This window comes from Enhydra lutris, unplaced genomic scaffold (assembly GCF_002288905.1).
Source record: "Enhydra lutris kenyoni isolate GAN:26980312 unplaced genomic scaffold, ASM228890v2 scaffoldscaffold17, whole genome shotgun sequence".
NCBI classification, from domain to species: domain Eukaryota; kingdom Metazoa; phylum Chordata; class Mammalia; order Carnivora; family Mustelidae; genus Enhydra; species Enhydra lutris.
This window is the reverse complement of record NW_019154101.1, coordinates 44,321,057-44,335,507: the sequence shown is the minus strand read 5'-3', so window position 1 is coordinate 44,335,507 and position 14,451 is coordinate 44,321,057. Positions and strand designations below refer to the sequence as shown.

The window sequence follows — 14,451 nt, the reverse complement described above, 5'->3', positions numbered from 1 at the left end:
CCCATCCCCCTGTTCTCTTGTAAGTAACTAAGTAAGTAAGTAAGTAAATAAATAAGTGTCTTAAAAAAAAATCAGATGGAATGATCCAGTCAAATAATCTTTACAGTGTGAGAAATACTGATCAAAAAACATTTGCTATTTCCATAACCCTGTGTCAGAAATCAGTCTATAAATCTACAGAAGGAAGTTAGAGTTTTATAAAGAGCTGACAGAACCCAGCTTTATAGTCAAACTTGAGGAGAGCAGAGGTAGATTTGGGTATTGACAAAGTCACAGAGCAAATCATGGCCCTTAAGTACCCTGGCACTAAAGATATGTGAGTTAGCCTAAATTGTGACTGCAGTTTTCACTAAGCACATGGAATAATTGTATAAGACAGGAAAATGAAGTATCTTACTTCATTTTTTTGGGAGGCAAATGGATTTTAAATTCATGTAAAATGAGATGGTCAGAATACCAAAAAAGTGTACTATAAAGATACCATTGCCTGCTGAATGGCAGAGAAATAGAGCAGCAGTCTGTGATCACAGAAGAGATACCAAGCACACAAGCACCTTAGTATCCCTGTTAACAGCAAAACCTCACTAGTACATACGGTCAGATTTTAAAATCTGAACTTCAGTCACATAGTAGAGTGCAGTTAGCATGCAATGGCTCACCCAAGTAAAAGGAAATATTTCAGTATTCTGTACAATTGACTAAATGCAAATCTGCAGACTCAGAACCTCATGCTTGCCACTGAATTCTCAGCGAAACATGGAAATGTAATTTTAGGAAATAAACATAGAGAGATTGTTATGGTCATTGGGTCCCTCCAATTTGTTTCCTCGAATTCATTAGTTCATGTACTCGAAGTGTATTTTAGCCTAAGAAAAGGCTGCCATAAAACCATACCAACCACGCCCCCTTCAAAACAAAAATAATACACTCCATCCCTCTTTCCTTTCTATTGGAACAGGCCATCTGAGGTCTGTGAAGGAGAGGCAGAGAATGACAACACTGACTCATTCACTGAACATTTGTTAGGAGAGTCTAATTAAGGCAAAGCATTTATATTATCTCTAAACTATTGTTGGCATAGAAGGCAATGTACTTTTGCACTTCACAAACAGTAGCAATAGAAACTTCATTTTGGTGTTTCATTGTAAGAATCCAAGACTTGTATACTTTCTGTCACAGACTCTACATAAATCTTTTCATTTGATGTTACTTTGTTCATTATATACATAGAGGGTGTGTGTGTGTGTGTGTGTGTGTGTGTGTGTGTGTATACACTTTTCCTTCTAATAAGTGCGTATTATTGCATCATTTGCCACAAGAATGTCTTTGAGCAAAATTTGGAGAGCAGCTAAAGAATACATTTGAGAAAACCTCTTCATTTGTATTTATTTTTAATTGTCTCTGAATTGCTCATACCTTTACATGGTTCAAAAACCATAACTACATAAAACATAGTTATGAGGAAGTCTGAAGGTTACCCCTGATCCATCATCCTAACTCCTTCAGCCCTATGAGACATAGGTTAAAAACTTAAAAAAATAATTTAAGAATTATAGAATAATTTTTTAAAGATTTTATTTATTTATTTGACAGAGAGAGATCACAAGTAGGCAGAGAGGCAGGCAAAGAGAGAGAGGGATGCAGGCTCCCAGCTGAGCAGAGAGCCTGATGCAGGACTCGATCTCAGGACCCTGAGATCATGACCCTAGCCGAAGGCAGAGGTTCAACCCACTGAGCCACCCAGGCACCCTATAGAAGAATTTTAAAAATAGCATGTATCATTCTTTTATTCCTACACCCAGCTTTCCCTTATTTTAATACCTAAAATAACTATGAACATTTATTAAAATTGAAAAATTAACATGAGTAGAATACCATTTTTTTTTCCACTAATGTCATTTCCCATCTCTGAATGCAATGCTGGATTCTGTGTTGCATTTTTGAGGCATGTCTCCTCGGTCTCCTATGCTCTATGACAATTCCTCAGTGTCTCCTTATCATTCATAATCCTGGTATTCTGAAGAATACTACTCAGGCATTTTGTAGAATGTCTATCGGTTTGGGTTTTTGTGATGTTTTACCATGTTTGGACAGTGGTTATGGGTTATGTGGAAAGAATACGACTGAGGTGAAGTGTCCTTCTCCTGGTATCATGTGGCTATGTGTGTGTGTGGCATGAGGGGGTGGGAATATCACCAACCACTAGTAACCATGGCAACTGTTTTCCTCCCTCTCCTCTACTTACATTTTCCCAAGTGACATAGAAATGAAAGGGGGCAATATATAGCTTTTTGGGCCTGTGTTCTTTCACTTCAAAATGCATTTGAGATTTATTCATGTTGTTGCATGAATCAATAGTTGATTCTTTCTTATTGCTGAATAGTATTCCATTATATAGATGTACTACAGTTTGTGTATTCACTCATTGGTTAAGAGCTATCTCTGTTCTTCCCAATTTTTGGCAATTATGAATAGAGCTACCATAAGCATTCATGTACAAGCTTCTCTGTGCATGTCAGTTTCACTTCTCTTGGGCACATAACTTGGAATGGAATTGCAGTGTACATTTGAATATATAACAAGCCTGAATATATAACAAGCCTTTTCCCAAGTGGCAGCGCCATTTTGCATTCCCATCAACTATAGTTCCAGTTGCTCTGCATCTTTGTCAGCACTCGATAGTGCCAGGATTTTTTTTTTTTTTTTAAAGACATTCCAGTAGGTGTGTAGTGGTATCACATTTAATTTGTCTTTCCCTGATGGTTAGTGACATTGATGTTGTTTTATATGCTTATATGTCAGCCATTCATCTTCACTGATGAAAGAGCTGTTTCAATCATTTGAGACTTGTGTCTGGTATATATCCTGTGTTTCTAAGGGTTCCTTGTGACCTAGGAGAAAATATATATTTTGAAGTTGTTGAAATAAAATGTTTCCTGTGCCATTTAGCTGAAATTGACAAGTGCACTGTTCAAATCTTTCATATCATGACTAATGGGTTACCATTTTATCAGCTGTTCATTCTATAGGCTACTGAAAAAGTTGTGTTAAAATCTCTAAATTTGATTGTTGACTTATCTAGTACTCCTTTTAGTTCCATCCAATTTTGTTTTATATAGTTTGAGGACATGGTATTGGGATTGTTATGTCTTTCTGTTGGATTGATGTTTCTTACAGGAAAGTCTACCTTTTCTATTAAATAGCCATGCCACCTTTCTTATGGTTAGTGTTTACATGACATACTATTTTCTCATCATTTAGTTTTTAAATATTTGGTTTTTTTTTTTCTAAATCAGGGTATGTATTCTGTAAAACTGTATAGCTGATCTAATATCTTTTATTTTGTCTGAGAATTTTTAAAATTTTAATTGGTATGTTTTATTTACATTTATTGAAATTACTAACACTATTGGATTTAAATGTACTATTCTTGCTATTTGTTTGCTTTATACTCTGTGGTTCATTGTTTCTTTACTCCTTCTTTTCTAGCTTTTATGTATTAACTACTTGTATGATTCTATTTATATCTTTGCACTGATTTTTAATGACTACCTTAGAGATTTTACAATAATGCATCCTTGACTTTCTAGGATTAAACTTGAACACCTTAGCACTTCTTTAACAATGTAAAACTTCTACTACAGTTCACTCTGTTTATCCCCATTCTTTTTGGGTAGCAGTTCTTCATGTTATTATGGTCATATATTTTACTTCTACTTATGCTATAAACCCTATAAGACATCATTATTATTATACACAGTTAACTATGCTTTTATCTTTCCTTATACACTTATACTCTTCCACCTTCATTCCTCCTTTCAGTTTGTGCTTCCATTTGTTACCATTTTCATTCAGCCTAAAGAACTTCTTTTCTTACCTCCTACAGTCCCATTCAGCTGTCGACCAATTCTTCCACCTTTCATTTGGCTGAAAACGTTTGTACTTCATCCTCCATTTTGGGGGGGATATTAATTCTAAGTATGGAACTCTAGGTTGGCTTTTTTTTTTTTTAAACTTTCAGCTATTATAAGGTGTCATTACATTATTTCCTGGCTTTTATAATTTCTGACAAGTTAACCACAGCCTTACTGTGCTTCTTTGAAGGTTATGTGTCTTTTTCTTTGGCAATTTCATGAATTTTTTCTTTGTCATTGGTTTCAGCAGTCTGGCCATTATGTGCTTAGCTGTGGCTTTCTTTGTATGTATTCTGGCCACAATTCTTTGAGCTTCTTTTAATCATTTGAGATGTCTTTGTTGGATATATTCTCCCAACAAATGGATTTCTGGAAGTTCTTGGAAATTACCTCTTCAAATAGTTTTTGTTTCCCATTCTCTTGTTCTTCTATTTCTGTGCATGTATTTTAGGTTATTTGACCCAATCTCAGATTTTTACATTCTTGTTCTTTTCTTTGTACTTTTCTTCTCTCTGTGCTTCACTTTAGATATTTTACTTTTTTTTTAACTTTATGAGGTTACTGTTTTGAGTGTGCCATTACACCCAATCAGTGAATACTTAATATCAAATACTGGATGTTTATTTCTAGAGTGCCCGTTTGATTTTGTTTTTAAAGAGTCTTATTCACTGTTGAAATGCTCCAAATTTTAATCTTTTTTGCCCATTTTCCTTTGTTTTCCTGAACATGTTAATCATAGTTATTTTAAAGTTCTTTCCTGCTAACCCTACTATCTGCATTGCCAATGGATTTACTTCTATGATCTAGTTTTTTTCAGTCATTATTATTGGTCCCATTTTTATTGCCACTAGCATGGATCATTTAAAAAACTGTAATCAGATACTGTATATAAATGGACTTTAGAGGCTCTAAATGCATATTGTTTTGTCCAAGGAGTATTCACCCTACATTAGACAGAATGCATGAAGAACTGTCTATGTCAGCAGTCAGACACTGAGCTGAGTCAAGGCTGCTTTGCAATTAGATTCAGCCTGTCTGTGATTCATCCTGTTCTTTGGGTCTTGCCATCCTAGCCCTTTGAAAGCCTGGAAGGTATCTGTCTCCTCAGGGAAGACCAGTCATGTTTAATGCAGACCTCTTTCTTCCAGAGGGACGTTTTCTTCTAAGCACTCTGAAACTGTGGGGAATTTCGGTTTGCCTGTTAGAATTTTCCTATCCACAACCTTAGTCTTCTATTTTGCCACAACCAAATGTCCAGCAAATGTCCACAATGAAAACTGGTCATGCATTTGGGGTTCTTCTAGATTCCAAACTGCCACACTGACCTCAATGACTATCAAAATCTCTGCTTGTTTCTCTTTTCCCAGTAGAATTCCTCCACCTGGACCAAGTCTAATCCACAGCCTGTGCCCAGAATCAGCAAGTGCCTCAAGGGAACAAAACAGGCAGCAATCATTAGCTTATATAGAAAACACTTACACTTTTCTGGAATTTCAGTTTGTCTTAATCTTCTTGCTTCCACGACTCTTCAAACTTTTAAGTTTGCAACTTTCCCAGTTGATACTTTCAGAATATTGATCTGTCATGGTCTCCTTACATTTTTTTTCAGAAACAGAACCCATTTCTCAGAATTTCTGAACTTGGAACACATTCAGATTAGTTTCTGCAATATGACTGAAGCTGAGGAAGTCAACTTCAGAAGGCATTAATGGTGAAAATGATTTTCAACAATGTGGAGAAAACCTGTCTGCTGTGAAACAGATGAAAGAAACCAATATATAGACAGCAACTGAGAATCCTGGTAATGATCCAGGATGCTGACTGTTTGTAGGGCTCAGCTGCATTCCTTCAGCACCCAAAGCTCAGTGGCTCAATTACTCTTTGGATTTTGAGAGACCCCACTCTCCCTGAAATGAATGCCTTCCTTTGTTTGTAGGTATGATTAATTTGGTTTTCCATCACTTGCAATAAAAGTCTGAATTAATACTCTGTACTATCAAATGTGTTAACACAAATAATAATGTTGTTATTAACATTATTTTAGGTTTCTATTTTTTAAAGTTTAATCTGAATTTTCCTATTTTGCAATAATGATGGCAAGTTGTGGCATCTTACTGCATTCAGATGCTTACCTGACATACTTTCTGATCCATTTATATAATGTAATGCTTTTAATCTTCAGGAACCCTGGAAATCACATAGCCAAACATGTTAGAAGTGTATGTAAAGTAAGAAGTAAGATCTGAATGAGGCTAGGAGAAGCTCTTTTATGTATAAAGTGCAAAAGTTTTAGGGCATTGTAATTTAAATTTATTTTTGTTTATATTCCGGGTTTTGGCAGGTTCTTCATAGATGAACTTCCTGATTTCTGGTTGTTAAGATTTGAGTAATTTTCTCACTGAGAATATGCCTCTTTTTCTTTGGTGAATTACTAACTCTTAGGGGAAAAAAATCAGTATTTTCAACATACAGGGGAGAAAAAAAGCAATTCAATTTTTTAGGTTATTTTTCTAACTGATATTTAAACTAATGTGGTTTAAAATGGAGCACAGAGACTGTCACTGTATTTAATACATTCCATTCATACAATATTAAAAAGCTTTAATTTATCATTTTCTTTTTTATTTACTCTGTGTGTGTGTGTGTGTGTGTGTGTGTGGCAGGCTATGGAAGAAGTAAGGATGAGGCAGAGAAGGAGAAGCAAAAGAAAAAAGGTAGATGAGATAGAAAAAATAACAACACCATGAAGGTAATGAATGCAACCCGGAAAGAAAGTCATGAAGCATCTTGAGGAAGGGCAGACCCTAGTTTCTGTTTGGGCTGTGGACTTCAGAATATATGGTATGTACTCACCTGTCAGCTCTACTTTGGAAGTGATGATTAGCTGGCTAAACAGAATCGTGGTGCACAATCTTCCACGTGATTTTCAGAACCATCACCACCCCCACAAGAATTTGAAGTCACCTAACAGAAAATTATCCTGGAGACTTAAATAGCTATGAACAGTGATTTACCTCATAGATTAGATGAGATCAAATCACAGGCCCGATTGAAAGGGAAGCCAATGCTGAGCTATGTGGCGGGCTCAGTGTAGACTACGGGTAAAGATCTGGACCTTGAAATTAGAGAGACTTGGATTTGCAAACCAGTTTGATCACTCATCAGCTGTTTGACATTAGCAAATTTACTTACATTGTCTAAGCTTCAACGTCATCCAGAAAATGAGAATGAGAATGACACTTCCGAGTACTTTCATAAGAATTAAGAGAACATATGTGGAACCAGTAGCATAAAGCTTAATTCATGGTGCTCACGGAAGGTGATGATAATTATCCGTTAGTTATAGGTGAGGAAACAATAAACTGGCTTGACTCGTTTTGCTTCTTGTTTGTTTGTTTGCAAGACTGGAACTAATCACTCAGAATAATGTAATTCTCCATACTTTGAAAATAAGGCAAAACCCAATTTCTATTGCTTCTTTCCTTGGGCCAGTGGACAGCCTCATTGTTAAATGTTTTATTTGATTTTTCAGGAGAGACTTCACCCTTCACAGAGCTGCCTAAGGATCTGCCAAATTAAGGCAGCACAGTGTTTCTAAGTTTGGTGAGCTCACTGCCATTGTTTTCCATCCAAAGATTTTTATTGCCAAATCCCACTGTTTGTCCAAAAAGAGAAATTCAATGCCCCCTCCCCCATGCAATCTCTGTTAATATTACTTTAAGCACTAGGTTAGAAATTTTCTTCCAGGATCTAGATCTTTAGTCAGGAAATATGTGATTGAGAATTAAGTTGGGAGCAAGCTCTTCTACTAGTTGGAACTGGGCTAGCTAGCTTTGAACCAGAGGTAACTTATGAGTTGTAGATACCTGTTCAAAGTAGCAAAGTGGCTGTTATTACAGAGACAGGAATTAGAAAGTGTCTAACTTATGAATACTTGCTCCACTTTTTTGTGGCATTCTTCCTTAAATATAGACACATAGTATTTGTATCCATACATAAACACATAGCAGAGTTACTAATTCTCAGGGATTAATTTAGGCCAGTCTAGAATTTGGGAAATAAAGCACCTGTTTTTATTATTTGGCATTAATTCCCTTATTAAGAATACAGCACATGAGTACTCTGACACAGATACCTAGTCAAAGGCCCAAAGTGGGCTCAATGATTATGGAGAAGGAGCTGAGCCTCACAGGGTTTGGTAATCTCCGAAAGGTGTCTGTGAAAACTGTATGCATATGTCTGTGTGTATGTATATGTTCATTCATCTGAACATTTCCATAGTCCCATGAAACAAGACATAAGTAAGACTCGTACTTTCATTACTACCAATATACTTTTAGAAGAATAATTACTGGAGGAATATAAAAGGAACCAAAAGTGGGCTACCACCACACATGAGAATGTGTAGAGCTCACAGTCACGTGCTGTCTGTTTCCTGGGTGGCAGTGTAAAACAATCACAACAAAAAACAGTGGCCACAGATTGAGAAAGCAGGACTTGAGAAAAGTAGCTTGCCAGGTCCCCACATTTTCTGGTTAGGGACTGGTTGTGGATTTTTCAAGCAGTGGGGATGGAGAGTGTGAGATTGCATTTTCCTCTATCAAAGGAGCAAAGCAACTAGAGCTTGAGCATCCTGGTTTTGATTTTGTTTTTTGTTTTTGTTTGTTTGTTTGTTATTGCAGCAAAGCCAAGATTAACTTACAACTATTTTCTTTGCTCCTGTGCCTGGAGCTCTCTTAAGGGTCACTTGCTGGGAAATGCAGAGAAGACCCTCGGGATGCTGCAAGCATGACCCACGTGACCACGTGACCTCCACCCCTCACCCCCCTTGGCTGGCTGGCTGGCTGGCTTCAGGCCAAAACAGAGTCCAGTCGCAGTGAAGTTCTAGGGGGTGTCTGCTGTAGTGTCCTGGAAGTGGAAGGAGCTGCTCTTCACAGCATTTCCTCTAGCTAGCGCCACGCCGCAAACTTCCAACCTGCGCCTCTCAGCCTCTCATTTCGCTGCATCAGCAATTCCAAATCGTTCTAGTTTAGGCAAACTTGTCTTTGAGAGGCGATTTTTCTCTGATCCCTCCATAGCTCACCACCATGTTAGACTTCGTGTCCGATCGCAGGCTTCACGGCGGTTCCAGCGTTATCCTTCACCCCCTCAGCTTCTGCATAAGGTCCACCTGCGTGGAGCACACTAATTTTTGCAGTCGCACTGCCCTGTGGCTAAACAAGAACTGATTTCAACCCAAATAACCTTTTACTGCGCTCTACCGCCCCATTTCAGCATTTTCCAACTCCTCCTCTTCTTGCCCTCTCGCCAAGTCTGTGTAGGCTGAGTTTCACGGTAACTTGAAGGGACTTTCCTCCCTCGGGCGCGCAGCGTGCCCAGGGGCCTCTCCTCTGTAGGTAGGGGAGATCCAAGCAGAGGTTATTTTAAAGGTCACTTGCTCTCCTGTGTGTTTCACACATATGCGCCCGTGAGCAACATCTGTATTTTATATGTTTTAAAGTGCTAAAGGAGGGAGCCAAGTTAATGAAACGTGGTTCGCCACTAAACCCTTGCTTAAATCCCCTCTGTATGACGGCTTGTTGTGTTCACGCAATTCTTAATTAACCAAAGCCTAGGAAAAAATCAAACTCCACGCAAAGGTGGCAGATTCCACCCAGGGTTCAGGACTCCGCGAAGCAGTTTAAGAGAGTGGCTGGAGAAAGCCACAGGTTCCCTACATCGCTAAATCCAAACCCTAGAAGCAGCAAGTGGTTTTCTCCTTTGCACGCTCCTGGAGACGAAATTTAGAAAGGCTGCCTGCAGCCTGGTAAAATTCCTTTCTGCCTTCCTCCGCTTTGCATCCTTTCAATACTTCTCCTCATCTTGCCCGGTTCCTCTAAGACAGCAGGAAAATAGTTTTCCTGGCACACCCCGCACCCGCAACCACACACACTTGTGTTGCATCCTGGCCAACGCCCCCACCTAGTGGTTTGGGCTTGCCTGCCTGGCTTTCCTCTACTGTGATTTCTAAGAGAGTGCTGCAGTTTGCAAAAAGAAGAAGGAGAGGAAAAAGAGGAAGAAGAAGAGGAGGAGGAGGAAGAAGAAGGAGGAGGAGGAGGAGGAGAAGAAGAAGAAGAAGTAGTTGTAGTAGTAGTAGTAGTAGTAGTAGTAGTCGTCGTCGTCGTCATCCTCGCCTGCTTAGGCTCCTGATGTGGGTGGGTGGGAGGGATGGGAGGATGGGCAGGACCCCCTAATATGTGGTGCAAATGAGGCTTAAGGTTAGCCAGAGCAATGCTGGGCACTAGGGTCAAGAAGAGAGGAAAGAGAAGATTTTGCTTTTAACCTCAGCACGGAAGCTGCAAGGCTTCCAGAGGACATTTTTGGAGAACTGCCACCTGAAGGAGTACCTTCACTCTCAATGCAGGAATGTGCTGTTTTCTTCATAATTCTTAATGCTATCAGAACGTATACTAGTTTACTTGTTTATGTGGTTATTGTCATCTACCTCTTCTAGAATATAAGCTGCTTGATAACTGGGTCTGGGTATACCGCATTATACTCCTGATGTCTAGAATTTGCAGCACAGAGAAAGCACTCTATTTTTGCCCTCCTGCCTGGTTTAGGGAGGAGGAAAATGAGACAACTTGGATTAGGGTTGCGTCACCTTGGATAAAAAGCTCTTCTCTCAAAGGATCTCAATTATTCTTCGAAACTAAATGGATGGGCGAGATAATCTTGGGCCCTAGACTAAATAATACTCTTTAAAATTTGCTTCCACTTAACCTGATAAAGTCACTTATGACATAGGGTTCATCGAATGGATTATACCTGCCAAACATGGAGCTAGGTGCTAGAAACTCCCAGCGGGGGCTGAAAGTACATTGCCCTTTTCTGGTGCTTTTCTTTAAACTTTGTCTGACTTGTATTTCTACCCTACATTGATTTTTGTTAAGGTTGGAGGAGGAAAATGAGCACCAGGGATCTGATCAAAGGTCATGGCACCTGGGAGCTGGCATTGCTTGGTGCCACATATAGCTGATATCCTGCTATATTTGTTGACACCAGAGGAGTCACACTGGTGGTGATGGTCCCAAAGCCCGTTTTTTTCTTTCTCTTTCTTTCTTTCTTTCTTTTCTTTCTTTCTTTCTTCCCTTTCTTTCTTTCCTTTCTTTCTTTCTTTCTTTCTTTTTTTTCTTCCTTTTGAATTTTGTTGACCTCCTTTCCGGGCAGGCTGTGGGAGGGAAGGTGCTTACTGTGAACTGTTTTCCACTGGCACTGAACTGCTGAGTGGCTGGAGAGGGAGGGTGAAATGGAAGGTTTAGTTTTCACATACAGTAGGCTATGGTTTGTGATACTTTCACATTTTTGTAGACAGTTTTTTTTCTCCCCTGTTGGCCCACAGTTAAAGGCGGGGCATTGAATGGAAAACACAGATTCCTAAAACCAGATGTGAAAAATTAGTTTGCATTGTACCAAGAGTTAAGTATGACTCGAAGCCCGAAGTTTAAAATGCACTATTGGCCATTTCCTTCTAAGGCGATATTACCGGTGCCTCCTTCTAACCTGGGTGTGGTCCGCAGGGCTGGATAAAATTCCTGAGTGGAGAGGTCAGAGCCTGGGGCTGGCTCCGCCCAGCACTGGTCTGCTGGGGTGGGGGGTGGTAAGTAGAAGCCCGGGAAGGTAAGCGGGGAGTGTGCCTGTGCCCGCGGCCAAGGGCGTGGATCTAACTGGAGGGCCGCGCCGCAAGCTTGGAAGAGGACAGAGGCAAGGACAGGACGCCCTCATCCCCAATCCTGGCCAGAACTGCGGCGTCTGGGTGTCAGGATTGGGAGAGGGGCCAGGGGATAGGTATTGGGGAGAGAGGGCGGTAGGACCCGGCGGGAAGCTTCCTTGGCCGGGGAGGGATCCGGGCGGGAGGAAAAGAGGGAGGGAGACAGAAAAGGGGAAGGTGATGGGGAGCGGGCGTCCGCACTTGCTGAGCCGCACGAGTTGCAGGGCTCGAGCAGACCCGACCTGGACTCTATAAAAGGAGCCCATCTGCTCTGCCGCTCACACGCTCCTCCCGGGCTGGCGCACGCAGCGTTCTTCCAGCTCCCCAAGACACCTGCCCCTTACCCGCGTGCCGCGCCAATTCCCCCCGACCCGTGCGCCCAGCAGCATGGCTCCAAGCGGTGCCTGTGGGACCGAGGTGGTGGCGGCGGTGGCGGCGCGTTGCGAGCAGCCGCAGCCCCAGCCCCCGAATCCCCCCTCTGGCGGCCCCGTCTCCGCGGGGCAGCTCGCCGGAGTGGCCAGCGCGTGAAAAGAAGGGAGGGCAGAGCTCCCGCGCGAGGCGCGGCGCGGCGCGGCGCGGCTCCCAGACTTCACCCCACCCAGCTCTGGCGGCCTAAGCAGCCGCAGGAAACTGCCCCAGTCTGGGGAGGGGGGCGGGAATGCAAGACCAGGACTCCTGGCTGGCCTGCAAGCTTTGGTCTCGACAGCTAGGAAACTCCTGCGGGCCGATTCTGCAGATCGAGGAGCTCCCGGGTTAGGAGACTCAGCCCCGAGCAATTGGGGTAAGAGACCCTACCTGGCTGATGCTCCTTCCTCAAACAATACAACGCCCTCCAGCACTAGACGCCTAGGTGGGATTCCGAGTGGAGCGGGGGCTCGGCGGGCCAGTCCTTAGCAACCCGGGGCTAAGACGGGGCGTGGAGAGGAGCAGGCTGGGACGCGGCGGCAGCGCCTGGCGCACTGGAAGTGCAGAGAACGCGCTCGCCTGCCTAGGCTGCCGCGCCCTTGACCTCGAGTTTCAGCAGGAATCTGGGTGGAGGAATAATTGAGGAGCCCACGGAACTGACTAGCAACCGGGAGACAAGACTGGTCTCCGCGGTCCTGCAGCCCTTTCCTTCGTTTGCTCCATGCCCAAGAGCTGCGCTCCAGAGCAGTGGCGAGGAGAGACATGGAAGAAACCGGCACACGGTGCGCCCCGCCGCCGCCCGCGGGCTCCCAGACCGGGGTTCCTCAAGCCAATCTCTCTTCTGCTCCCCACAACTGCAGCGCCGAGGGCTACATTTACCAGGACTCCATCGCCCTGCCCTGGAAAGTACTACTGGTCATGCTGCTGGCACTCATCACCTTGGCCACCACGCTCTCTAATGCTTTTGTGATCGCCACTGTGTACCGGACCCGGAAGCTGCATACCCCAGCCAACTACCTGATCGCCTCCCTGGCGGTCACCGACCTGCTCGTATCCATCCTGGTGATGCCCATCAGCACCATGTACACGGTCACCGGCCGCTGGACGCTGGGCCAGGTGGTCTGCGACTTCTGGCTGTCGTCGGACATCACCTGTTGCACTGCTTCTATCCTGCACCTCTGTGTCATCGCCCTGGACCGCTACTGGGCCATCACGGACGCCGTGGAATACTCAGCTAAAAGGACTCCCAAGAGGGCTGCGGTCATGATCGCGCTGGTGTGGGTCTTCTCTATCTCCATCTCGCTGCCACCCTTCTTCTGGCGTCAAGCCAAAGCCGAGGAGGAGGTGTCGGACTGCGTGGTGAACACCGACCACATCCTCTATACCGTTTACTCCACGGTGGGCGCTTTCTACTTCCCCACCCTGCTCCTCATCGCCCTCTACGGCCGCATCTATGTGGAAGCCCGCTCCCGGATTTTGAAACAGACGCCCAACAGGACCGGCAAGCGCCTGACCCGAGCCCAGCTGATAACCGACTCCCCCGGGTCCACGTCCTCGGTCACCTCCGTTAACTCGCGGGCTCCCGATGTGCCCAGCGAATCCGGGTCCCCCGTGTACGTGAACCAAGTCAAAGTGCGAGTCTCCGACGCCCTGTTAGAGAAGAAGAAACTCATGGCCGCTAGGGAGCGCAAAGCCACTAAGACCCTGGGGATCATACTGGGAGCCTTTATCGTGTGTTGGCTGCCCTTCTTCATCATCTCCCTAGTGATGCCTATTTGCAAGGATGCTTGCTGGTTCCACCTGGCCATCTTTGACTTTTTCACGTGGCTGGGCTATCTCAACTCCCTTATCAACCCCATCATCTATACCATGTCCAATGAGGACTTCAAACAAGCATTCCATAAACTGATACGCTTTAAGTGCACAGGTTGACTTGTCAGTTGCAATGAGGTAGCCTGAGCGGCCTTTGGGGACCATGTGGGGTCTGGTTCCACAGGTAGGTCGACTCTTCTTTCACTGTTACTGGGTCGGATTGAGACTCTGTCTTCTGGGCAAGGGCAGTGGATCCTGAGAAGCCAGGACAGCCCTGAGAGAGAGAGAGAGAGCTCTGAGAGGAGAACTGTTCGCACTAAAGGTAGAGCTTCCCTGCAGGGGAAGGCTCACTTCGTCCCCTCAAACTCCAGGTCCAGCACTGACCCTGCCGCAGCCAGTCACAGGGGAAGGTTGTAACTTTTTAAAAATCAATGAAAGAAGGGGGATCCCCACCCTGCTTCGGTATCATGGATCATGCCCTCTAGAACCCGTGGTACTTGTAGTTGTCTGAAGCCTGTCTGAGACAGATCTACATACAGCCTGGCAGTACTTGAACTAGACGCATAATAC

At 43.5% G+C, this 14,451-nt stretch overlaps 1 protein-coding gene across 1 annotated transcript; it reads left to right on the top strand.

Annotated features, from left to right (window-relative positions):
* Nucleotides 1-12,210: 12,210 nt before the first annotated feature.
* Nucleotides 12,211-14,001, top strand: LOC111147801 (5-hydroxytryptamine receptor 1B). Its single transcript, XM_022504043.1, has one exon. The coding sequence runs from the start codon at nucleotides 12,832-12,834 to the stop codon at nucleotides 13,999-14,001; it is 1,170 nt and encodes a 389-aa protein (XP_022359751.1). The 5' UTR covers nucleotides 12,211-12,831.
* The last annotated feature ends 450 nt before the right edge of the window (nucleotides 14,002-14,451 follow it).